The sequence below is a fragment of the Babylonia areolata genome, chromosome 6, assembly GCF_041734735.1.
Source record: "Babylonia areolata isolate BAREFJ2019XMU chromosome 6, ASM4173473v1, whole genome shotgun sequence".
NCBI lineage: Eukaryota > Metazoa > Mollusca > Gastropoda > Neogastropoda > Buccinidae > Babylonia > Babylonia areolata.
The window spans coordinates 40,432,369-40,458,825 of NC_134881.1; the positions used below are offsets into that span (position 1 = coordinate 40,432,369).

Below are 26,457 nucleotides of genomic sequence, written 5' to 3' on the forward strand. Positions count from 1 at the left end.
TAAGTTTGTGCCTGCCTATGTGTGCGTGTGTGTTAGGGTAGCTGTTTGATACACATGTATGTTAAAATGTATGTATGCAGTGTGTGTGTGTGTGTGTGTGTGTGTGTAGTCACATTTTAGTGTGTGTATGTAACATAGATGTAATGTTTTATGTTAACAAAAGCATTTTTGTAAAGCGCCAAGAGCAGATTTCTGGATAGTGTGCGATATAAGTATCCATTATTATTATTATTATTATTATTATTATTATTACTGCTACTGAGTGCTACGACTGCTACATTCATTTTTTAAAAGTAAAAGTTAAAGATATATATAATAATACACATGGATGATTACGTTCTCATGTACACACACACACACACACACACACACACACACACACACACACACACACACACACACACACACACAAAACACACAGGAACACATACATACTAACACAGTCAGACGCAAAGCACACAGGAACACAAGCACACACACACACACACACACACACACACACACACACACATATCTGTGTGTGTGTAGAAGAAATATATGTTGATCCATGAAATACGGAGTTGCCTGAATTAGGTCGAGACCAGTAGAAGAAAAAGATATTTTGAAAGAAAATAATGAAAAATTCTTGATTTTTTTTTTCTTTTTTTTTTTTTTCAATTTTAATTTATGTTTTGCTGATGCTCGAACCCCAGGCCCAAGACAAACAAGGCATCTCCCCGCTTCACATGGCGGCCATACACAACCAGCTGGAGATCGCCTGCATGCTGATTGAGGCCGGCGCCAACCTGCGCTCCATCGACAATGAGCAGTCCACGCCCCTGCACTACGCCTGCACCGAGGGCAACGTGGAGCTGGTGCAGACTCTCTTCGAGGCTGGCGCCAAGACCCCCGAGGCCTGGGTCATGATTTCTAATGTGAGGAGAGGAGAGCAGATTGGGTGGTTGTTTTTTAGGGGCTGGGAAGGGTGTGTTTGTTTGCAGATTTGGTGTTGTTTTTAGGGCTGGAAGGGGTGTGTTTGTTTGTAGATTGGATGTTGTTTTTAGGCTATGAAGGGTGTGTTTGTTTGTAGATCTGATATTATTTTTAGGCTGGGAAGGGTGTGCTTGTTTGTAGATTGGGTGCTGATTTAGTTAGGGCTGGGAAGGGTGTGTTTGTTTGCAGATTTGGTGCTAATTTTTAGGCTGAAAAGGGTGTGTTTGTTTATTTGCAGAATGATTTCTAACATGAGGAGAGTGCAGATTAGGAGTTATTTTTAGGCTGGAAATGGTGTCTGTGTTTGCAGATTGGGTATTGCTTTTAGGCAGGGAAGGGTGTGTTTCTTTGCAGATCTGTGATTGGGTGTTGTTTTTAGGCTGGAAAGGGTGTGTTTGTTTGTAGATTGGATGTTGTTTTTAGGCTGGGAAGGGTGTGTTTGTTTGTGATTGGGTGTTGTTTTTAGGCAGGGAAGGGTGTGTTTGTTTGTGATTGGGTGTTGTTTTTAGGCTGGGAAGGGTGTGTTTGTTTGTAGTTTGGGTGTTGTTTTTAGGCTATGAAGGGTGTGTTTGTTTGTAGATTGGATGTTGTTTTTAGGGCTGGGAAGGGTGTGTTTGTTTGCAGATTTGGTGCTAATTTTTAGGCTGGAAAGGGTGTGTTTGTTTATTTGCAGAATGATTTCTAACATGAGGAGAGTGCAGATTAGGAGTTATTTTTAGGCTGGAAATGGTGTCTGTGTTTGCAGATTGGGTATTGTTTTTAGGCAGGGAAGGGTGTGTTTCTTTGCAGATCTGTGATTGGGTGTTGTTTTTAGGCTGGAAAGGGTGTGTTTGTTTGTGATTGGGTGTTGTTTTTAGGCTGGGAAGGGTGTGTTTGGTTTGTAGGTCTGGTGTTGTTTTTAGGCTATGAAGGGTTTTTGATTGTAGATTGGGTGTTGTTTTTAGGGCTGGGAAGGGTGTGTTTGTTTGTAGATTTGGTGGTGTTTTTTAGGCTGGGAAGGGTGTGTTTGTTTGTAGATTGGATGTTGTTTTTAGGGCTGGGAAGGGTGTGTTTGGTTTGTAGATTGGATGTTGTTTTTAGGGCTGGAATGGGTGTGTTTGTTTGTAGATCTGATATTATTTTCAGGCTGGGAAGGGTGTGTTTGTTTGTAGATCTGATATTATTTTCAGGCTGGGAAGGGTGTGTTTGTTTGTAGATTTGATATTATTTTCAGGCTGGGAAGGGTGTGTTTGTTTGTAGATTGGGTGCTGTTTTTTAGGGCTGGGAAGGGTGTGTTTGTTTGTAGATTGGGTGCTGATTTTTAGGGGCTGGGAAGGGTGTGTTTGTTTGCAGATTGGGTGCTGTTTTTAGGCTGGGAAGGGTGTGTTTGTTTGCAGATTGGTTGTTGTTTTTAGGCAGGAATGGGTGTGTTTGTTTGCAGAGTGATTTCTGATGTGAGGAAATTGGAGTTTGAATGTTAGTTTTGGCTAGAATTTGTGGTAACCTCATGTTTGTTTGCATAATGATTTCTAATGTGAGGATAGTGGAGACTGGGTGTTGTTTTTAGGCTAGAATGATTTATTTTTAAGTGCGACTGTTTGCACTATGATTATGTGAAGAGAGTGGACTTTGAATGTTGATAGACTGTTTCATGTGTGATGTGTGAAAACTAGATTAATGGTTTCTGTTTTGTTCAGGACTGAACAGAGGTTATTGTTCTGGGTGTTGCCCTATTGATTCAGGAAGGACATGGATGGAGTTGTCTTTTTTTTATCGTTGTTTGATTAACTCTCTCCGGACAAAGGAATGCTCACGCATTCCTACACAAAATGTATTCGGATTCGGACAAAGGAATGGAATAGTATTCTCCGAAAGTAAAATTCCATCATGCACTGTACACGTGATTTTGTGATTAGCCAAGCAGAGTGCGCTATTCTGGGTCACTCCACAATCGAACATTATGATTGGTCAGCCTGGTATGTGTGGCCCGTCTCGCACACACGCTGACAAAGTCACTGACCTGTCGTCTGCTCACGTGCCAGCCTGTTAGCAAAGCGGGCTCTTCTCAGAATGTTGTGAAGCGAACAAGGCAGTGACGGCAACGTTTTAGGGTTGCCGAAGTACTTGAAATGCTACAAACTGAAGGGTCGGACATTGAAGAGGTGGATGATGATGAAGAAGAAAGCGAATTTAATGCAGAAAGCGAGCATGGGTATGGTGATTCGGGGTGAAAAATTGGCAGTATTTTCTACATATGGCAAAACTGTAAAAATAAGATGAGAAATTAGATTTTTTTTTTTTATGTAATAGCTCAACACGTAATAAACCAGTTCTGAAAGTTTCATTTTCTTACACAGTATTTTGTATTTTTTGTAATTTTTTTCCAAACCCTTACAAATGGGCCGTCTGTGGGAAAAACAAGGGAGAAAACTTGTCATCCCGAGTGAGTTAAACAGCCTTTTAACATTATTTTGTGTTCTCTTTCACTGGTTTTAAGAAGCGACTGGTGTTCATACCTGATGTTGTGGCTTTGTTGTTTGGTTGGGCAAGAGTAGCATGACGTGTTTTGATTTCAAGGCCATGATTTGAGCATTGGTTGGTTGGGTTGTTTACAGATGGTGACGGACCAGGACATAGAGGGCAGCTCCTGTCTTCACCTTGCTGTCGACAGCGGCCATTATGAAGTGGCCAAAATGGTGTTGGAAAAACGTTGGTAGCATTGTTTTTTTGTGTGTTTTTTGTGTGAATCTTGATAGATGTGTGAGTGTGATATAAATGTTTCACTTTTAAATAAACAGAAAATTTTTGTTGGTTTTTTTTTTCAGTACTTTCTATGAGTATGATCTTTATCGTATGTTTCAGTTTCTGTGTGTTTATATCTTCCTTATAGAACTCAAAAGATTCAATAATTTCATTTGTCTTTTTCCTCAAACCTGTTGGACTCCTGTAGAAAAAGGAATGGTATGGCTGACTTTTCAGTATGTTTAGAAAATTGTATGTGTGTATGTGACAGACACAGATTCATACTCAGCTTCACACATTTGTTCCATTGTGTGTATGTGACAGACGTAGATTCATACTCAGCTTCACACATTTGTTTCGTTGTGTGTATGTGACAGACGCAGATTCATACTCAGCTTCACACATTTGTTTCATTGTATGTGACAGACGCAGATTCATAATCAGCTTCACATACTTGTTTCATTGTGTGTATGTGACAGACGCAGATTCATACTCAGCTTCACACGCTTGTTTCGTTGTGTGTATGTGTCAGACGCAGATTCATAATCAGCTTCACACACTTGTTTCATTGTGTGTATGTGACAGACACAGATTCATACTCAGCTTCTCACACTTGTTCCATTGTGTGTATGTGACAGACACAGATTCATACTCAGCTTCACACACTTGTTTCGTTGTGTGTATGCGTCAGACGCAGATTCATACTCAGCTTCACACACTTGTTCCATTGTGTGTATGTGACAGATGCAGATTCATACTCAGCTTCACACACTTGTTCCATTGTGTGTATGTGACAGATGCAGATTCATACTCAGCTTCACACACGTGTTCTATTGTGTGTATGTGACAGATGCAGATTCATACTCAGCTTCACACACTTGTTCCATTGTGTGTATGTGACAGACGCAGATTCATACTCAGCTTCACACACTTGTTTCGTTGTATGTATGTGTCAGACGCAGATTCATACTCAGCTTCACACACTTGTTCCATTGTGTGTATGTGACAGACACAGATTCATACTCAGCTTCACACACTTGTTTCGTTGTGTGTATGTGTCAGACGCAGATTCATACTCAGCTTCACACACGTGTTCCATTGTGTGTATGTGACAGACGCAGATCCACACTCAGCTTCACACACTTGTTCCATTGTGTGTATGTGACAGACGCAGATTCATACTCAGCTTCACACACGTGTTCCATTGTGTGTATGTGACAGACGCAGATCCACACTCAGCTTCACACTTGTTTCATTTTGGAAAGATCCCAAAAGGGTCTGTCTTTTATCCTTATCTTTATACTTGTTGTTTACATGTTCACTGTATAGAATAAAATAACAACAGTGCAACATCACTCACAACTCACATACCTCTCCCACTTCACCCACTAACCCCACCCCCCACCCTGCACACAGACACAAACACACACATAGACACACACACAGACACACACACACACACATAGACACACACACACACACACACACACACACACATAGACACACACACAGACACACACACACACACATAGACACACACAAACACACACATAGACACACACACACACACACACACACACATACATAGACACACACACAGACACACACACACACATAGACACACACAAACACACATATAGACATACACACTCAGACACACACACACAGACACAAACACACATACACACACACACACACACACACACACAATTACATAGACACACACAAACACACACATAGACACACACACAGACACACACACACACACACACACACACACACACACACGCTCACACACGCACATGCACACAAAGACGAACTTGGGGGTGGGTCGGGTTGGGTGGAATCTATAGTTTAGAATATTGTTTGAGCAAGTGTGTTTAAAGATGCGATGTGAAAGATTCAGTGACGGAACAGCGATGTTCCACTGAAAGGCGCCATGGCAGTAATCAGGATTGGAGACCCCGATTCAGCATGGTGCTGTGTCCTTGGGAGAAGACACTTAACTCCTATTTTGATTACACATACTTAACCGTGACCCACAAGTGCAGACTCCGGCAAGGGTCTGACATTCCTGTCCTGTGCAAACTACTATCGGCCTATGCAGAGAAAACGAAAGTAGCTACGGCCGATAACCTCCCGGAAGTAGGTAACCTCCCCTTTGCCCCCATGACTAGCGCCCTCTTTTTCCGGCAACCATCATGACTCCTGTTCCTGTGCTCTTCATACGGCTAATTTTTTTTCTGTATTTTCTGTCTGTCTGTCGATTCTCTGGCGTTCTTGTTTTTTGTTAAATTATGTCTCCAACCAGGTTACATAATTATATAGCTCGATTGGGCGATCACACTAAAATTAAGGCGCGATCGCAATCGATTCGCTGACACTCTGGGCCCTCTACTCCTGGCCCTCTCAACAACACCAATCCACCGCCTCCTCCACATCCTCCGCTCCCTCCGGTCGACTCCAGACCTCCACCACCTCCTACACCTCCTCTGGTGACTTTTAAAGGTTTTCTTCACTCAACCCAGATGTGAAAGGGCGCCTGACTTGGGTTGAAAGGAAAAGATTGGACACTGCCTTCCTGCGACAAGCCCTAGAGGGAGTGGATATGAATATCAGTGGATATGATATGTTGTCTTTTTATTTATTTATTTTATTTGTTTATTTATCTATTTATTTATTTTATTTTATTTTATTTTATTTTTATTTTTATTTTTTTTTCTCTCAAGGCCTGACAAAGCGTGTTGGGTTACACTGCTGGTCAGGCATCTGCTTGGCAGATGTGGTGTAGCGTATATGGATTTGTCCGAACGCAGTGACACCTCCTTGAGCTACTGAAACTGAAACTGAAACTGCCCCGATAGGCTGTAAAAGGCTACAGGACCATTAACCTTTTGACCTAATGTTCCACAGGCGCTGAAGTGAACCGCCCTCGCAAGCACTACATGTACCCGCTGCACCTGGCGGCCATGTCGGGGGACATCCGCATCGCCCGTCTTCTGGTGGAGAACTCGGCTCGCATTGATGTGGTGAACGATGAGCAGGCCACCGCTCTGCACAAAGCCGCCTCTCTCAACCACACAGAGGTTGTCAAGTTCCTTGTGGACAGGTGAGAAGTGGAAAGGGGGGAAAAGCGCTTTACAAACACTGCCACTGGGCGCTCATCATTTGTTTCCCGTGTCAGGTTTCAGTCAAGCACACATAGACTCTCATACAGACATGTTACATTTACGGAATTATGGAAACAAGAACACTGCATGCTCAACTCTGAAAACAGTACCGCTGCCTACATGGCAGGGTAAGATAAGATAAGATAAGAATAACTTTATTATCTCCAACTGGAGAAATTTGGTCAGGTGCATTATCACAACTTAGACAAGTAAACAACATGGGGACCATAACTGTAAAAGTCAACAACAGTTTTTACGAATATTACAAAGATACAAATGTAAAAAATATCATATACACCGTTTCATGCATACATCCATCCACACACTGCAGGTAATAACTAGTATTCTTAATGTAAAAACAGAAAGAATTAAGAAACATTATTTGAATATAATTATAAACATAGCCTACTATACTGGACATTGATTATAATAGACAGATAAGATAAGAATAAAGATAAATAATTAATTAGGCATATGCGTAAAAGCCCCCTCATACAGATCGGTGATGCAGCCCATGAATGTAGAAGAGAAAAAGAAAAAGATGACACATTGATTTATAGCAGTGAGAGTGAGAGGGGATTATTTAGAAAAAACATTAATTGATAATAGTAATAAGGAACAGACTCATCATTTAACAACACATACTTCACCTTGACCCACTAGTGCAGACTCCAGCAAGGGTGGAAGAAAATTTTTTGTATCAATGAATGTTATATGGCTGCTGCAAGCTGGGTGCCATTCATCCTGGCAAGGATGCCTTCTTCTGCACTTGTGGGCTGCAACTCCCACGTTCACTCATATGTATATGAGTGGGCTTTCACGTGTATGACTGTTTTTACCCTGCCATGTAGGCAGCCATACTCCGCTTTCAGGAGTGTGCATGCTGGGTATGTTCTTGTTTCCATAACCCACCGAACGCTGACATGGATTACAGGATCTTTATCGTGCGTATTTGATCTTCTGCTTGCGTATACACATGAAGGGCGTCCAGGCACTAAGCAGGTCTGCACATATGTTGACCTGGGAGATCGGAAAAATCTCCACCCTTTACCCACCAGGCGCCATCACCGAGATTCGAACCCGGGACCCTAAGATTGAAAGTCCAACGCTTTAACCACTCGGCTGTTGCACCCGTCATGACTTGGTCAAACTCAAACTCAACATTGTACCACCTTTTCAGAGGCGCACGCATCAACAGGCGTGACAAGGACAAATCAAACTCAACATTGTACCAACTTTTCAGAGGCGCACGCATCAACAGGCGTGACAAGGACAAATCAAACTCAACATTGTACCAACTTTTCAGAGGGGCACGCATCAACAGGCGTGACAAGGACAAATCAAACTCAACATTGTACCACCTTTTCAGAGGGGCACGCATCAACAGGCGTAACAAGGACAAATCAAACTCAACATTGTACCAACTTTTCAGAGGGGCACGTATCAACAGGCGTGACAAGGACAAATCAAACTCAACATTGTACCACCTTTTCAGAGGGGCACGCATCAACAGGCGTAACAAGGACAAATCAAACTCAACATTGTACCAACTTTTCAGAGGGGCACGTATCAACAGGCGTGACAAGGACAAATCAAACTCAACATTGTACCACCTTTTCAGAGGGGCACGCATCAACAGGCGTGACAAGGACAACTACACCCCTCTGCTGCTGGCGGCCACATATGGCCACACTGAGACGGTGGAGCTGTTGCTGCAGAAAGGGGCAGATTACTCCGCTGTGGACAAGTACGACAAAACGGTGGTCTATCTGGCTGCTGAGGAGAACAAGCTGGAAGTGCTGTCGGTGAGCTGGGGGGGGGGGGGGTTGGGGGGGGGGGGGGGCGTGGGGGGGGGGGGACCTTGTGGCAACAAAATGTCTGGGAAGAAAATTGATGAAGAAATTTGCACAGTGGATGCATGAATGAATGACTAAGTAAATTGCAAGGAAAAAAAATAGAGCACAGGCTTATTTATTTATACGCACCTCAAGATATGCAGACAGGTAGAACATGATGCAGAGAATGAAAGTCTTAGAAAGGAATCTGCTGAGTGAACTCACAGTGTGTGCGTGTTTATCGGTGTCAGTGTGTGAAGAAAAATCTGTATGTATGTATATATATATTTGTTCCATATATAAATGTGTCTTGAAAGCTTAAGTTTGTATGTGTGTTTGCTTGCATATGCATGACTATGTGTATTAAAAAAAATATAAAAAGAAAGAGTGACCGTGAATTTGTCCATGTAACGATGTACATTTTTACATTCATGAACGTCGAACAAAACCACATTTGTGCTGTAGTTTTTGATACATGTGTCAATGTGTGCAGAAACTGCTGTCTTATCCCCCACTTAAAAAACTGATCAACACGAGCGACCAGTATGATACCAGTCCTCTTCACATTGCTGCTCAGCAGGGGTACCTGGACATCGTCAAGGTAAATTGGGTCACGCTCACTGTTTGGCTCCGCGACTAAGCCGTTATTGTCGTTAGTAGGGGGCTTAGTAGATGGTGTCCTAAGTACGTTAAAACAGAACAGGCACCACTGAACACCACCGAAGTGACTCAGAAGCAGTGCAGGGTCTCCTCTGGTGTGTGGCCTCCTGGCATCCTAACATCGATGGTTCCCTGTGGACTGCCGACGCTGGAACTGCGACGGACGAACCCGGGTGTGGCCGTGTATGGGGGAATCTAAAATGAGCGGCATGGGAGCGGGGCAGCAAAAACAAAAAACAAAACAAAAGAAAGGGTCATTCTGATTTGGGTCTACATCATTTTATCAAGGTAAATTGGGTCATTCTGATTTGGGTCTTCATCATTTTATCAAGGTAAATCGAATCATTCTGATTTGGGTCAACATCATTTTATCAAGGTGAATTGGGTCATTTTTTCTGATTTGGGTCTACATCATTTTATCAACGTTAATTGGGTCTTTATGATTTGGGTCTACATCATTTTATCAAGGTTAATTGGGTCATTCTGATTTGGGTCTGCATCATTTTATCAAGGTTAATTGGGTCATTTTCTGATTTGGGTCAACATCAATTTATCAAGGTTAATTGGGTCATTATGATTTGGGTCTGCATCATTTTATCAAGGTTAATTGGGTCATTTTCTGATTTGGGTCTCCATAATTTTATCAAGGTTAATTTGGTCAGTCTGATTTGGGTCGATGTTATTTTATCAAGGTAAATTAGGTCATAATGATTTGGGTCTACATTATTTTATCAAGGTTAATGTGATTATTCTGATAGGGATCTACATTACATTGTCAAGGTAGAAATAGATCATTACGATTCTGATAGGGATCTGCATTACATTGTCAAGGTAAACATTGTCATTACTGTTCTGTTTGGTGTGTACATTATGCTGTCAAGGTCTGACCGTGTGCACCATGTTAAATACCTTTCGCTGTCTCTCCGTGAAAAGAAGGATTTGTTGAAAGGCACTTGATCAGCCGCTAACTGGCTGTTTCTGACTGTAAGCAGTGTGAACGTGCCAATGCTTGTGTTCTCACAGTCAGGCCAGAAGAAAGGTTGAAAATCCCATAACCATTTTTGGTGATGATAGTCAGTCGTTTCCAACTGTAAACCACCTGAACAGCAGAGGAGGCAACTGCTGTCCCGACTTTCTGGGCCAGAATTACTTCTTCTTCGTTCGTGGGCTGCATCTCCCACGTTCACTCGTATGTACACGAGTGGGTTTTTACGTGTGAGACCGTTTTTACCCCGCCATGTAGGCAGCCATATTCCGTTTTCGGGGGTGTGCATGCTGGGTATATTCTTGTTTCCATAACCTACCAAACGCTGACATGGATTATAGGATCTTTAATGTGTGTATTTGATCTTCTCCTTGCGTATGTGCGCGAAGTGGGTTCAGGCACTAGCAGGTCTGCACATACGTTGACCTGGGAGATTAGAAAAATCTCCACCCTTTACCCACCAGGCGCCATATGATCGAAAGTCCAACACTTTAACCACTCGGCTATTGCGCCAGTCAACCAGAATTTGATTCTGGTGGAGAGTGTTGCCCAAGTTTCATCCAAACTCTCCTTGGCAAGATGGCATAAGGACAGTTGGTATTAGGATGGTCCCCAAAGAGTAACTGGCCCCTTAGACTACAGCACTAAGAGCCAGCGCAGTCTTGCCTCCTAGTTTTGGAGTCATAGCCCTTCACAAAAGACTTATTTGCAAATAAATTCCCACTGCAGTAGTGGAGGAACCATTTTACTGTTGGCCCAACCGTAGGCTTATGCTGCAGCCGTTTACAGTCATCAGGTCAGCGATTCCATCTCACTGGTGTCTGGAGCTCAGCATAGAAAGGCAGGGCCCAGTCCTCTTCCTCCACCGTTTTAACCCTCCCCAACCCAAATCAGGTACCCAGGTACACACCTGGGTGGAGTGATAAAAATCAGAGCAAAGTACCTTTTCCACAGGACACAACAACACCATGCCCAAAACGGGAGCATCAAACCCTGATCAACGGGTGCATTAGCGGAGTGGTTAAAGCGTTGGACTTTCAGTCTGAGGGGCCTGGGTTCGAATCTCGGTGACGGCGCCTGATGGGTAAAGGGTGGAGATTTTTCCGATCTCCCAGGTCAACATGATTATGTGCAGACCTGCTTAGTGCCTGAATCCCCTTTGTGTGTATACGCAACCAGAAGATCAAATACGCACGTTAAAGATCCTGTAATCCATGTCAGTGTTCGGTGGGTTATGGAAACAAGAACATACCCAGCATGCACACCCCTGAAAGCAGAGTATGGGTGCTTACATGGCGGGGTAAAAACGGTCATACATGTCAAAGGCCACTCGTGTACATACGAGTGAATATGGGAGTTGCAGCCCACAAACACAGAAGAAGAAGAAGAACCCTAATCCCTGGTGAACACACTGGATCAGGAAGTCCAGTGCCAGATTCTGCCACGGCGTCTCTTGTGGCAGAGAGCAAAACAGAGCATGGTGGTGAATCTTCCCTCGTTTTTGTTTGGACAGGAGCTGCTGAAGCACGGTGCGGACATCGACAGCAAGAACGAGGAGGAGCAGACCCCTGTGCACCTGGCTGCCAAGTTTGGTCGTACCAAGTGAGTGGTCGCTTCTGTGCTGCCTCCGTTCTCTGAGGGGGTCCCATTCTTCTTGCTCTGTGTTCTCACTCTCAAGGCCTGACTAAGCGCGTTGGGTTACGCCGCTGGTCAGGCATCTGCTAGGCAGATGTGGTGTAGCGTATCTGGATTTGTCCGAACGCAGTGACGCCTCCTTGAGCTACTGAAACTGAAACTGAAACTGTGTTCTCACTTCTTTGTTCATGTTTTTCTTTTATTGTCTTACTATGGGATGTTTGTTCATCAGTCAGCTGAGTACAGGGGGGGGGGGGGGGGGGGGGGGGGGGGGGGGGAATGCAGACATATTTTTTTCCTGAAATATTATTGAAGTATAGGGGTATGAGCCAATTGCAGAAAATAAAAATAAAAAAGGTTTTGTGGATTGTGTCTAAATCCAGAGATATTTTTAAAGGATTTTTCAGCATTCAGCATTTGGAGATGGGGGTGGTAATTACTAACGAGATGACTGTTTGGTGATTACAGAGGTGTGTGCTCTTCAGCTTTCCCTCTACAGAGTATGATGCTCTATTTCTTTGTGTGTGAGTGTGTGTGTGTGTGTGTGTACTGTGTGTGTGTGAGTGAGTGTGTGTGTGTGTGTGTGTGTGTGTGTACTCTGTTTGTGTATGTGTGTGTGTGAGTGTGTGTGTGTGTGTGTGTGTGCAGTGTGTGTGGGTGTGTGTGTGTACTCTGTGTGTGTGTGTGTGTAGTGTGTGTGAGTGTGTGTGTAGTGTGTAGTGTGTGTATGTTAGAAGGGGGTTGTGTCTGTGTAGTGTGGTTATGTGAGTGCATCATTCAGTGCAAATGTGTATAACATAGAATGTTAAGATAGAAAATATGAGGTAGGATTTAAACAGATAAATTATTGACAACCACTCTGACATGGACTAAACCAAATAACACACCCTTTGCTAATATCTTCTTATAATGTGCATAAAAATCTCTCGTACCCAGTTAATGGTCTGTTATTCTGCACTGATAATTGATGCAGGACATCCCATGCAGTTTTCAGTTTTGAGATCTGTACTGGGTCCTGTTGGCCTTGTGGCTAAGGTGTCAGACTCTTGCTCCAGCATCCGGGCTTTGGTTTCCACATGAGGTAGCCAGGTTAGTGGCGGAGATGTTCTCTTCAGAGTGAACATCTCTGCAGCAGATTTCCAGTCCCCTCCTAGTCCTACGGGTGGGACCTAAACTAATGTTCCTTGCGGGAACATAAAAAAAAATCTTGCACGTTTGTTACATCCTGTTCCGCCTTTTGGAGAAGACTTGGCCATTTTGAACCAATGGGGTAGGATGACACAAAACTAAAACATGCACACTGCACACTGGTATCATGTTTAACTCACTCAGTATGGCCAGTCCTCTCTTCTCCTCTACACAGACCCCTCGGATGTCCAGTGGGTGTCTGAATGACCCAAGCTTTAGCTTCCGTCGTCAGAATTGTGGTATTCTTTGTCAACATTCACCTCTTCAGTATAAAAGCCTTCCGCTTGCAATATTTTGATGATGGTAATTGAGGTGAAACGCTCGTCTCTTTCGCCGTTCATATGGAGAGAGTTAAACATCATCCCAAGAGATGGAATGTGGCTGTCTTACTGGAGGGATTAAAAAAGAAAAAAAAGGTCACAAGCACAAAGTTCTGACCAGTAGTGAACGGTTAAGTTTTAGCCATGGAACGAATACAGAAAGAAAGAAAGGGGAGAAATACCTGTGTCGGGGTCACATTTTGCAGCATCGTGCGTGAAATCGTGCGGATGGACAAGACAGTGCTTCACGACGAGGATGACAACTCCAACACAGCCCTCCACCTGGCGGCGCAGTACGGACACAACAAGGTGGCTGAGGTGCTGCTGGAGCTGGGAGCGGACGTGTCAGCAAGGTATCTACATTTTGTATTATACATACCCCTGAAAACAGAGTATGGCTGCCTACATGGTGGGGTAAAAATGGTCATACATGTAAAAGCCCACTCGTGGACATACAAATGAACATGGGAGATGCAGCCCACGAACGAAGAAGAAGGAGGTATTATACATTTGTGACCACCCACCTTGAAATGAATTTGGAAGTCCTCTTTTTCATTGTTTTTGTGTCTGTGGCATTTGTGTATCGAGTGCAGTCAAAAGACACTTACTTTTCCATGATTAGTAGACAGAAATTAAAGCTTGTATTCTGTATCAATGGTGTTTGTGTATCGAGTGCAGTTGAAAGACGCTTACTTTTCCATGATTAGTGGACAGAAATTAAGGCTTGTATTCTCTATCAATGGTGTAATTGCATCGGATGCAGTTGAAAGACACTTTTCCATGATTAGAGGATAGAAATTGTAGTTTATATTTCATGTGCATTTTACATGATTGGTGGACAGAAATTATAGCTTGAATTTTTTATGATTTTTTAAAGAGCAAATGTTAATGTCATATACATATTGGGGAGGCGTTGTGGCAGAATCAGTTAGGTGTTGGACTTCTGAGCCAGTGATCACCAGGGATCAAGGTCAAGGGCCCTGTTTCAGCATGATGTTGTGTCCTGGGGAAAGGCACTTTACAAGGTCAAGGGCACTGTTTCAGCATGGTGTTGTGTCCTGGGGAAAGGCACTTTACAAGGTCAAGGGCACTGTTTCAGCATGATGTTGTGTCCTGGGGAAAGGCACTTTACAAGGTCAAGGGCATGGTGTTTTGTCCTGGGGAAAGGCACTTTACAAGGTCAAGTGCACTGGTTCAGTGTGGTGTTGTGTCCTGGGGAAAGGCACTTTACAAGGTCAAGGGCATGGTGTTATGTCCTGGGGAAAGGCACTTTACAAGGTCAAGGGCACTGGTTCAGCATGGTGTTTTGTCCTGGGGAAAGGCACTTTACAAGGTCAAGGGCCCTGTTTCAGCATGGTGTTGTGTCCTGGGGAAAGGCACTTTACAAGGTCAAGGGCATGGTGTTATGTCCTGGGGAAAGGCACTTTACAAGGTCAAGGGCACTGTTTCAGCGTGGTGTTGTGTCCTGGGCAAAGGCACTTTACAAGGTCAAGGGCATGGTGTCATGTCCTGGTGAAAGGCACTTTACAAGGTCAAGGGCCCTGTCTCTGTATGGTGTTATGTCCTGGGGAAAGGCACTTTACAAGGTCAAGGGCCCTGTCTCAGTGTGGTGTTATGTCCTGGGGAAAGGCACTTTACAAGGTCAAGGGCACTGTTTCAGTGTGGTGTTATGTCCTGGGGAAAGGTACTTTACAAGGTCAAGGGCATGGTGTTATGTCCTGGGGAAAAGCACTTTACAAGGTCAAGGGCATGGTGTTATGTCCTGGGGAAAGGCACTTTACAAGGTCAAGGGCATGGTGTTATGTCCTGGGGAAAGGCACTTCACTCCAATTTTCCTCACTCCACGTCAAGGGCATGGTGTTATGTCCTGGGGAAAAGCACTTTACAAGGTCGAGGGCATGGTGTTATGTCCTGGGGAAAGGCACTTTACAAGGTCAAGGGCATGGTGTTATGTCCTGGGGAAAGGCACTTCACTCCAATTTTCCTCACTCCACCCAAGGTGTGATTGAATGGGTACCTGACTTTGGTTGGGAAAGCTAAAATTTCAGAAGGTGAGGACTGTTCCCTGCCTTCCAGTGCCGAGCCCCAGACACTCCCTTTACTACCCTGATGGCTGCAAAAGACCAGCGGTTTTAACTCATTCAACCCTGTGCCTGCCTGAGAAGCGTGCGCCACTGATTGTTGTTCTCCACCTGAGTTCGCCTGACAGGCATGCGAAGAAACCCGTTTATTCAAACCTGCTTGTCAGCTCATTATTCTGCATTAAACCTCTGTGTAAGGGAAGTGACTCCAAGTTAACTTCCTTCCTCACTGGCACGCGAAGTTTCACTCCAAAAATTAAACGAATAGTGTGGGGTTTTTTATCCGGTTTTCCGCATAGATATGGTAAAACGTCAAAGGCTTACTGCACAGTTTAGAGTTCAGTGAAATTATGATGGACTCTTGCAGCGAATTCAACCCAAATAATGACGATTTGTCATATAATTCTTTCAATATTTCATGGGAAAGTGAAGGAGATGAAATTAGTAACCAGTGTAGACAATCAAGTAAGATAGCCCACAACCTTCAACATCGACAGAAGCTGACATTTTACTATTTCTGTTTTTGATTTAAAGTTACATGTATACTATTAAACCCTTTGTCTTGAGACTTAAGCAATCTGTATAAAAAAAAAAAAATTCATTTCAGTCATGTGAAGTTCGGTAGCTATTGGTTGAGCAGTTGCTATAAATTTGTGCCTGAAGTGAAGCACCCCTTCCCGTTGATGCAGCCAGGCCAAAACATGCCAGGCTGGGAAGGTTGCACAGGCAGACGACCTTAACTCACTCAGTATGGCCAGTCCTCTCTTCTCCTCTACACAGACCCCTCGGATGTCCAGTGGGTGTCTCAATGATCCAACCTTTAGCTTCCGTTGTCAGAATTGTGGTATTCTTTGTCAACATTCACCTCTTCAGTGTAAGAGCCTTCCGCTTGTAATATTTTGATGGTGGTAATTGGGGAGAAACGCTGTTAACGTCGTCTCTTTCGCCGTTTGTATGGAGAGAGTTAAACGGCTGAAAGGGTTCATCTTTTTTTTTTTTCTTTTTTTTTTTAACTGAACAGTTGACAGACCTTCATGTGTTGTCTGCCCGCCACAGGAACTACAGTCAGTGGACCCCCCTGGATTTGGCGGCGTCCAAAGGCTGGACCAAAACGTGCAGCGTGCTGCTGAACAATGATGCCCCCGTTGACCCCACGGACAAAAACAAGGTCTGGTTTGACTCACAATAAAGAGTGGTAACTGTCTCTCTTAAAGTCTGCTTTGATTTGTCGGCGTGGCATAATCTCTCAAACGGAGGTACTCATGAGAAATAGCCTTTCTTGTGAAAAGTACAGGTTAGGCAGCCTTTCTAGTGAAAATGAACCTAAGGTACGCTTTCTAGTGAAAGTGCTTAGTTTTGTTTGCTGTTATTGTTTACTGTACTCATATATATATACATGTATATTATAAGAATTTGATAGGCACTCGAGTCCTGGCTGTTGTATTGGGGTCTATGCGTAGGTCAGGGATCTGCTTCCTTTTTTTTAAAATTTTTTTGGCTTTTTTTTTTTTAATACAAAGCTGATGTGGTGTGATGCATACATAGCGCATCCACATCCTTTAACTTGATTTGAAGCATCCATGAACGTGAAAGTGAAAATGTTCCACTTCTTAACTTAGTTTGATGCTTCCTGGAAACTGAAAGTGAAAGTTAAACTGTTCAGTTACATGTTTAGTTTGATGCTTCCTTGAAGTTAAAGTGAAACTGTTCCATTGCATGCTTAGTTTGATGTTTCTTTGAAAGTGAAGGTGAAACTGTTCTAATGTGTGCTTAATGTGTTAATGTGTTGTTTCCTTGAGATTGAAAGTGAAACTGTTCCATTTCATGCTTAGTTCAACACTTCCCTGAGACTAGAAGTGAAACGGTTCTGTTGCATGTTTAGTTTGAGACTTCTTTGAAAGTGACAGTGAATTTTAGATTGAAAGTGATTGTGGAACTATTCCCTTTCATGCTTAGTTTAACGCTGCCTTTGAAAGTGAAAGTAGAAGTGTTGTGTTGCATATTTAGTACGACGCTTCCTTGAAGTGAAAGTGTTCCATTGAATGCTTAGTTTGACGCTTCCTGTTCCATCAAAAGTGAAAGTGGAATTGTTTGGTTGCATGCTTAGTTTGACCTTTCCTTGAAACTGAAAGGGAAAGCGAAACTGTTAGATTGAAAGTGAAACTGTTCCATTGCGTACTTAGTTTGACCTTTGCTTGAAAGTGTTACATTGAAAGTGAAACTGACTTTGTTCCATTGCGCTCATAAACAGACCACCCCTTGAAATTGAAAGTGAAACTACTACATTGAAAGTGAAAGTGACACTGTACCGTTGCACACTGTAAACAGACCACCCCTTGAAAGTGAAACTATTACATTGAAAGTGAAAGTAACACTGTTCCGTTGCACACTGTAAACAGACCTCCCCTTGAAAGTGAAAGTGTGACATTGAAAGTAGAAGTAGCTCTGTTCCGTTGCACACTGTAAACAGACTGCCCCTTGAAAGTGAAAGTGACACTGTCTCATTGCACACTGTAAACAGACCACCCCTTGAAAGTGAAAGTGAAATTAACACTGTTCCGTTGCACACTGTAAAAAGACCATCCCTTGAAAGTGAAAGTGTGACATTGAAAGTAGAAGTAACACTGTTCTGTTGCACACTGTAAACAGAGCACCCCTTGAAAGTGAAAGTGAAAATGACACTGTTCCGTTGCACACTGTAAACAGACCACCCTTGAAAGTGAAAGTGAAAGTGACACTGTTCCGTTGCACACTGTAAACAGACCACCCCTTGAAAGTGAAAGTGAAAGTGACACTGTTCCGTTGCACACTGTAAACAGACCACCCCTTGAAAGTGAAAATGACACTGTTCCATTGCACACTGTAAACAGACCACCCCTTGAAAATGAAAGTGAAAGTGACACTGTTCCGTTGCACACTGTAAACAGACCACCCCACTCCACCTGGCGGCGCGCTACGGACACCCCCGGGTGGTGGAGCTGCTCCTGGACTGGGATGCCGATGTGGCGCTGGAGGACACGGAGGGCTACAACTGTCTGGACCTGGCCATCGAAAACAACTACGCGTCAGTTTGGCTCTTTTGTTTCTTTCTCTCTTTCCTCTGCACGCAGAAGATCAAATCCGCACATTAAAGATCCCAGTAATCCATGTCAGCGTTCGATGGGTTATGGAAACAAGAATGTACCTGGCATGCACACCCAGGAAAACGGAGTATGGCTGCCTACATGGCAGGGTAAATAAACAAAACGGTCATTCACGTAAATCTTGCATGTCTGTCTAAGTGTGTGTGTGTGTGTGCGTGCCTGAAATCTGACTGAGGATAGGCGCTGTATAAGTATCCACATCATTTATTCATTCTTTCCTATGCTCTTCATTGGATCACATGTATAAACATACCAAGTTTGCGTAATAATGAAAAAAAATAACAACCAAGTTTCTGGTTTTGCCTGCATGTTGTGCGTGTGTGTGTGTAAAAAAAAAAAAAAAAAAAAAAAAAAAAACAACCTCCACACACCCATTTTTTATGCATATTATATGTATATGTTTTTCATTAGTTCAAAAAAGAATTAGAAAAAAAACCCACTCCAGACACACTTACACTTTCATCACACACAGAAGCAGACTCACACACATGGATACACACACACACACACACACACACACACACACACACACACACACACACACACACACACACACTGTGCGTGTGCACATATGCACACTTGTGAACACACACACACACACACACACACACACACACAGTGCATATGTGCTTGCACATGCACTCTTTCTCTCTCTCTCTCTCTCTCTCTCTCTCTCTCTCTCTCTCTCACATACACACAGGTAAAAGCCTTTTCTTTTTTGTTTTTTCATCAAGTATCACTCTAAAAGAAAAGACATAAAATCAAATGAACATCAGATAAACAACCGCTTCCCGTCCTCCCCCCTACCCCCCCCCCCCCCCCCACACACACACACACATCCCACACCCCTCCTCTGAAAATACTGTATCCCATATCAGTATAAGAGCATGTGCCTGTATGTGTTCACCAGGAATGTGGCACTGAGCATCATCAACTCTGACGTGTGGCAGCAAGCACTGCGGAACTCCACAGAGGACCCTGCTACTGGCAGGATCGACACCCCTATGAGAAAGCTCATCAAGAAAATGCCAGGTGCATCATTGTTACATTCATGTATCCCAGCAGTTTTTTTTTTGTTTGTTTTTTTTTGCTGCCCCATCATCTGCACCGTTTCAGTGGCATTACTCCCACGCCGCTCATTTAGAGATTCCCCCCAACACGGCCACACCAGGGTTCGTCCGTCGCAGTTCCAGTGTCGGCAGTCCACAGGGAACCATCGATGTGTCGTCAGGAGGCCACACACCAGAGGAGACCCTGCACTGCTGCTGAGTCACTTCGGTGGTGTTCAGTGGTGCCTGTTCTGTTTTAACGTATTTAGGACACCACCTACTAAGCCCCCTACTAACGCGGAGCCAGACTAAGTGAGCATCCCTCCCAGAGTGGAGACCGCCACCACGTCCCTCAAACAACAGCCCCCCATGAATCTACCGACACTGACGACATTGACAGGACTCACCCCAAGCAGTTAAGTTGTTGACAGTTGTGGCTGCTATGACCCGCCAGGGTTGTAGGGGCACTGTATGCTGAAACGCCACGTCGCAAGCCTCCATCTCTCAGGGTTGTGTGTTAGCGCTTGTTGACAGTGCTGTCGGATAGGAACAGCTCAGCAAGAAAATGCCAGGTGCCTTATCACTACATTTGCGTATCCCTGCATTTGTCGACAGTGGGGTTAATCGTATTACCCTTCAGGGTCACAAGTGTGGAGGGGGGTAGTGGGGGTGCAGGGTAATGTCTGTGTGTGTGTGTGTGTTGGGGCTCATGTACGTTTATGTGTATTTGACTGTGCTTTCATGTCTGTGAAACTGCATGTTTGGTGCATATCTGTTATGCATATGTGTGTGTATGTGTGAATGTGTGTCTGCATTTTTGTACATTTATTTGCTTATTTATGTATCATCATTGTTGTCTTTTTATTTATTTATTTATTTTATTTTTATCATTATCATTATTATTTATTTATTTATCTTTTTTTTATTATATTATTATTATTTAGTTATTTAGGTATTTAGTTAGTTATTTATATTTTTTTTTTTTTTTTTTTTTTTTAATTTTATTTTACTTTGTACACTTATAGTTGACTTCATCAAGTTTTTGCGCCTTATACATATTAGTAGTAGTAGTAGTAGTTCTTTTTTTTTCTTTTTTTTTTTCTCAAGGCCTGACTAAGCGCGTTGGGTTACGCTGCTGGTCAGGCATCTGCTTGGCAGATGTGGTGTAGCGTATATGGATTCGTCCGAATGCAGTGACGCCTCCTTGAGCTACTGAAACTGAAAACTGAAACTTCAGGGTCACAAGGGCATTTCAAGGGTTCACACCATGAGCCTCCATCTCCACAGTTTCGATGCGTTACAACTGAATGATGAGGAGAAAGTGTAATTAACTGCTGCTTCAGAAGCACAGGTAGCGGGTAATGAAAAGTTAAAAAAAAGTGCCGGTATGAAAATTGTTTTGTACTAGCGCCTATTGATAGTAGTGTCAGATAGCAGCAGCTCATCAAGAAAATGCCAGGTGCATTTTCAGTACATTTATATTTGTATTTTTATCACAACATATTTCTCTGTGTGAAATTCGGGCTGCTCTCCCCAGGGAGAGCGCGTCGCGACACTACAGCGCCACCCATTTTTTTGTATTTTTTCCTGCATGCAGTTTTTTTTATTTGTTTTTCCTATCAATGTGGATTTTTCTACAGAATTTTGCCAGGAACAACCCTTTTGTTGCCGTGGGTTCTTTTACGTGCGCTAAATGCATGCTGCACATGGGACCTCAGCTTATCGTCTCATCCGAATGACTAGCGTCCAGACCACCACTCAAGGTCTAGTGGAGGGGGAGAAAATATCAGCGGCTGAACCATGATTCGAACCAGCGCGCTCAGATTCTCTCGCTTCCTAGGCGGATGCGTTACCTCTAGGCCATCACTCCACTATATCTCTGTAGTGCAGTTGTTCTCAGGTGCGTATCCAGTGCACATAAAAAATTGCTGCAATTTGTTTGCTGACTGTGGTGTCACATTAAAACAAAAAAGAAAAAAAAAAGCTCATCCAGAAAATGTCAGGTGCATTAATGTTACACTTGTATATTTCTGCAGCGTAGTTGTTGACCGATACATTATCAGTACCTTTACCTATTACAGCCTTGATAAATTAAAATGTGTATTAGGCTCACACGGAGAAGTTAAGACTAGCCTTGATAAATTAAAATGGGTATTAAGCTCACACGGAGAAGTTAAGACTAGCCTTGATAAATTAAAATGGGTATTAAGCTCACACGGAGAAGTTAAGACTAGCCTTGATAAATTAAAATGGGTATTAAGCTCACACGGAGAAGTTAAGACTAGCCTTGATAAATTAAAATGGGTATTAAGCTCACACAGAGAAGTTAAGACTAGCCTTGATAAATTAAAATGGGTATTAAGCTCACACAGAGAAATTAAGACTAGCCTTGATAAATTAAAATGGGTATCAGGCTCACACGGAGAAGTTAAGACTAGCCTTGATAAATTAAAATGGGTATTAAGCTCACACGGAGAAGTTAAGACTAGCCTTGATAAATTAAAATGGGTATTAAGCTCACACGGAGAAGTTAAGACTAGCCTTGATAAATTAAAATGTGTATCAGGCTCACACAGAGAAGTTGAGATTCCAGCCTTTTTGAATCATCCATGAACAGATGTGGCCGAGCGTGTCTTTGACCGCTGCCTGAGTTACGGGCAGGAGAAGAACCCTGAACGTCCCGGCTACGAGATCACCTTCAACTACGAGTTTCTGGATGACACCTACATGCAGTGGATCCATGAGAGTTACAGGAAACAGATGAGATCTGATGACACCACGTCCATCAGCGACACGTCCTCCATGGGTAAGCTGTGCGCAGATATCTTACTGTGAGAGTTCATTCGTTAAAATGTTGGTGCGCTTAACTCACTCCGGACAACAAGTTTTCTCCCTTGTTTTTCCCCTACAGACGGCCCATTTGTAAGGGTTTGGAAAATTTTTTTTTAAAATACAAAATACTGTGTAAGAAAATGAAACTTTCAGAACTGGTTTATTAGATGTTGAGCTAATACATATATATAAAAAAAAAATTTCTCATCTTATTTTTACAGTTTCACCATATGTAGAAAATACTGCCAATTTTTCACCCCGAATCACCATACCCATGCTCGCTTTCTGCATTGAATTTGCTTTCTTCTTCGTCATCATCCACCTCTTCAGTTTGTAGCATTTCAAGTACTTCGGCAACCCTAAAACGTTGTCGTCACTGCCTTGTTCGCTTCACAACATTCTGAGAAGAGCCCGCTTTGCTAACAGGCTGGCACGCGAGCAGACGACCGGTCAGTGACTTTGCCAGTGTGTGTGCGAGACGGGCCACACATCCCAGGCTGACCAGTCATACTGTTCGATTGTGGAGTGACCCCGAATAGCGCACTCTGCTTGGCTAATCACAAAATCACATGTACAGCGCATGATGGAATTTTACTTTCGGAGAATGCTATTCCATTCCTTCGTCCGAATACGTTTTGTGTAGGAATGCGTGAGCATTCCTTCGTCCGGAGAGAGTTAATGCAAAATATCCATGAAAGTTTGAAAAGTTCTGTTTTGTTTTCAGTCATTCTCTAATGTGTGCAACAGCTGTGTTTAAAAAGCATCTTCTTGAAAAGCTCCAATAGGTTTAGAACAGTGCCACTAGGTTGGTCTGCAAGTCACCTGTACAGAATGCGTCTCTTCACTGGTTACCTGTTTAGTCCACAATCATCTATAAACTCACATCTACAGTCTCTTCACTGGTTACCTGTTTAGTCCACAATCATCTGTAAACTCGCATCTGCAGCCTCTTCATTGGTTACCTGTTTAGTCCACAATCATCTATAAACTCACATCTACAGTCTTCACTGGTTACCTGTTTAGTCCACAATCATCTGTAAACTCGCATCTACAGTCTCTTCATTGGTTACCTGTTTAGTCCACAATCATCTGTAAACTCACATCTACAGTCTCTTCATTGGTTACCTGTTTAGTCCACAATCATCAATAAACTCACATCTACAGTCTCTTCATTTGTTACCTGTTTAGTCCACAATCATCAATAAACTCACATCTACAGTCTCTTCACTGGTTACCTGTTTAGTCCACAATCATCTGTAAACTCGCACCTACAGTCCCTTCACTGGTTACCTGTTTAGTCCACAATCATCTGTAAACTCACATCTACAGTCTCTTCACTGGTTACCTGTTTAGTCCACAATCATCTGTAAACTCACATCTACAGTCCCTTCACTGGGTACCTGTTTAATACATAATCATCAATAGACTCACATCTATCTACTGACCATCTGTTTCTGACACTGCCCTGGGATATCGTACATATATCTCCATAGATGCCTCATCCCGTCAGCTCCATTGTTATTCCCATACTGGTCCACGTTCTTTCTCTTTTCATGGAACCGATGCCTTCGGCAGATCAGACACTTTTCTTCTTTTTTTTTTCTTTCTTTTTTTTCCCCAGACTTTCTTGGGTCGACCACCGTTTTATTTTGTATAAATTGAATTCATTATAACAATTCATAGTAGATGGAAAAGAAAGGGGGAAAAAAAAAACAAAGAAAGAAAAAAAAAATTGAATACAGTGAACATTAACAATAACATCGTCATCATAAGTCATTATACTTATATTGTTCTTTTTCTTTTTTCTTTTTAAAAAAAAATCAATTTGGTCAAGGCTGACGCATTTTCATCATGTGCAACAGTGCAGACACTTTTCTTCTTCCACTTCATTCAAACCAACTTCTTTAAACTGGTGCAGAACATCCATGTGCTGCTGTTGTTGTGTATATGCACATTTGTATTTGTATTTCTTTTTATCACGACAGATTTCTCTGTGTGAAATTCGGGCTGCTCTCCCCAGGGAGAGCGCGTCGCTACACTACGGCGCCACCCATTTTTTTGTATTTTTTCCTGCGTGCAGTTTTATTTGTTTTTCCTGTCGCAGTGGATTTTTCTACAGAATTTTTGCCAGGAACAACCCTTTTGTTGCCGTGGGTTCTTTTACGTGCGCTAAGTGCATGCTGCACACGGGACCTCGGTTTATCATCTCATCCGAAAGACTAGCGTCCAGACCACCACTCAAGGTCTAGTGGAGGGGGAGAAAATATCGGCGGCTGAGCCATGATTCGAACCAGCGCGCTCAGATTCTCTCGCTTCCTAGGCGGACGCGTTACCTCTAGGCCATCACTCCACATGTGTGTGTGGTGTAGCAGTTTTGTATATGCATGTGTGTGATAATATTTACAAGTGAAGGCTGAATTGTTGGATTTATTTGACTGACCAAATATTCAAAGTGAATGGATTGGCCAATGATCTGCTAGAATTTCTCCTCTCCCCTCTGTTCCCCCTCCCCCACCATCTTACCCACCATTCTTCTGAATTTTCTTCTTCTTCTTCGTGTTTTTCTTCTATTAGGCCAGTTACTCTGGTGATAATAAATTTAATCTCATGTTAATATTGATATTAGCATTATTTTACTATATTATGTAGTGTTTGTTTATTTGTTTTATTTCATTATTTCATTACTTACTGTTTATGAATGTTATTTGATACAAGTCATAATACGGTTCATCAGCCGTCATGATAAAATTGAAGTGCAACGTTGTGAGCACAGTATAAGCTTTAAGCTTGTTGATGCTCTTTTGTCATTCATTGCATTGTAATCATGTGTATTGTTGAATAATTAAAGGTTATTTAAACCGAGGCTGAATTGTAACAGAGAAACAATTCAGGGTGGGGGTTGGGGGGTGGAGTGTGTGTGGCAGATGTGTTTGATGTTGATGGTGATAATGATGATCGTCTTGTTTTGTGATGTCACTTTTTGAGGAAATGTCTTTGATGATGATGATGATGATGATGATGTTGATAATGACAGTGATGCCAATGCTGATGACTGCGTTCCGTGATTTCAGGGAGTATCTTTGATGACGACGATCGCCTGCTGCCCACTGCCAGGCCCTATTCTTCAGACTCCAACTTCCTCAAGAAGAACCACCCTCTGTTCATCATGGTAGGGGCTGTGTTCAATCCTCCACTGTTCATGTCATTTTTGCTTCTTTCTCCTCTGTTATTCAGTAACGTATTTATTATTCATTAATTTGGAAATGATTAACAGGTGGAGCAAAGGCCTGGAATGTGATGTGCCAAACTATGAGTATCCTTGGGTTCAAATCCTCCCAGACAGATTGAGACTTTTACCCCCTCCTCTGCCAGACCTTAAGTGGTGGTCTGGCTGTTAGTCTTTTGGACGAGACGATAAAACCAAGGTCCCGTGTGCAGCATGTGCTTAGCACATGTAAAAGAACCAACATCAGCAAAAAAACTGTTGTCCTTGGCAGAATTCTGTACAGGAAAACCACTTTAATGGTAAAACAAATACACCTGTAAAGTCCTTGGCAAAACACTGTATAGGTAAACCACTTTAATGGTAAAACAAATACACCTGTGAACAAAAACAAACAACAATTTTTCAATGATGTATGTGGCACTACACTGTTTTGACATGCTCTCCCTTGTTAGAGCAGCCCAAATTTCACACAGAGAAATCTGTTCTGACGAAAAATAAAACAACTCAATACAATACAGCACAGTACAGTACAGTACAATACAATACAGTACAATATAATACAATACAGTACAGTACAATAAACAATACAATACAGTATAATACAATACAATACAGTACAATAAACATTACAATACAGTAC

General features: G+C 42.7%; 1 protein-coding gene across 1 annotated transcript in view; it reads left to right on the forward strand.

Moving 5' to 3' along the window:
• The window catches only part of LOC143283010 (uncharacterized), a 69,591-nt gene that overhangs the window by 24,758 nt on the left and 18,376 nt on the right, over positions 1-26,457 (forward strand). The window contains exons 5-16 of the mRNA XM_076588994.1: positions 693-914; positions 3,567-3,660; positions 6,607-6,802; positions 8,485-8,668; positions 9,192-9,299; positions 11,857-11,945; positions 13,693-13,839; positions 16,624-16,735; positions 18,495-18,631; positions 19,621-19,742; positions 22,377-22,565; positions 25,663-25,760. Of these exons, the coding sequence (XP_076445109.1) occupies positions 693-914; positions 3,567-3,660; positions 6,607-6,802; positions 8,485-8,668; positions 9,192-9,299; positions 11,857-11,945; positions 13,693-13,839; positions 16,624-16,735; positions 18,495-18,631; positions 19,621-19,742; positions 22,377-22,565; positions 25,663-25,760 (1,698 nt within the window). The remainder of the gene's footprint in view (positions 1-692; positions 915-3,566; positions 3,661-6,606; positions 6,803-8,484; positions 8,669-9,191; positions 9,300-11,856; positions 11,946-13,692; positions 13,840-16,623; positions 16,736-18,494; positions 18,632-19,620; positions 19,743-22,376; positions 22,566-25,662; positions 25,761-26,457) is intronic.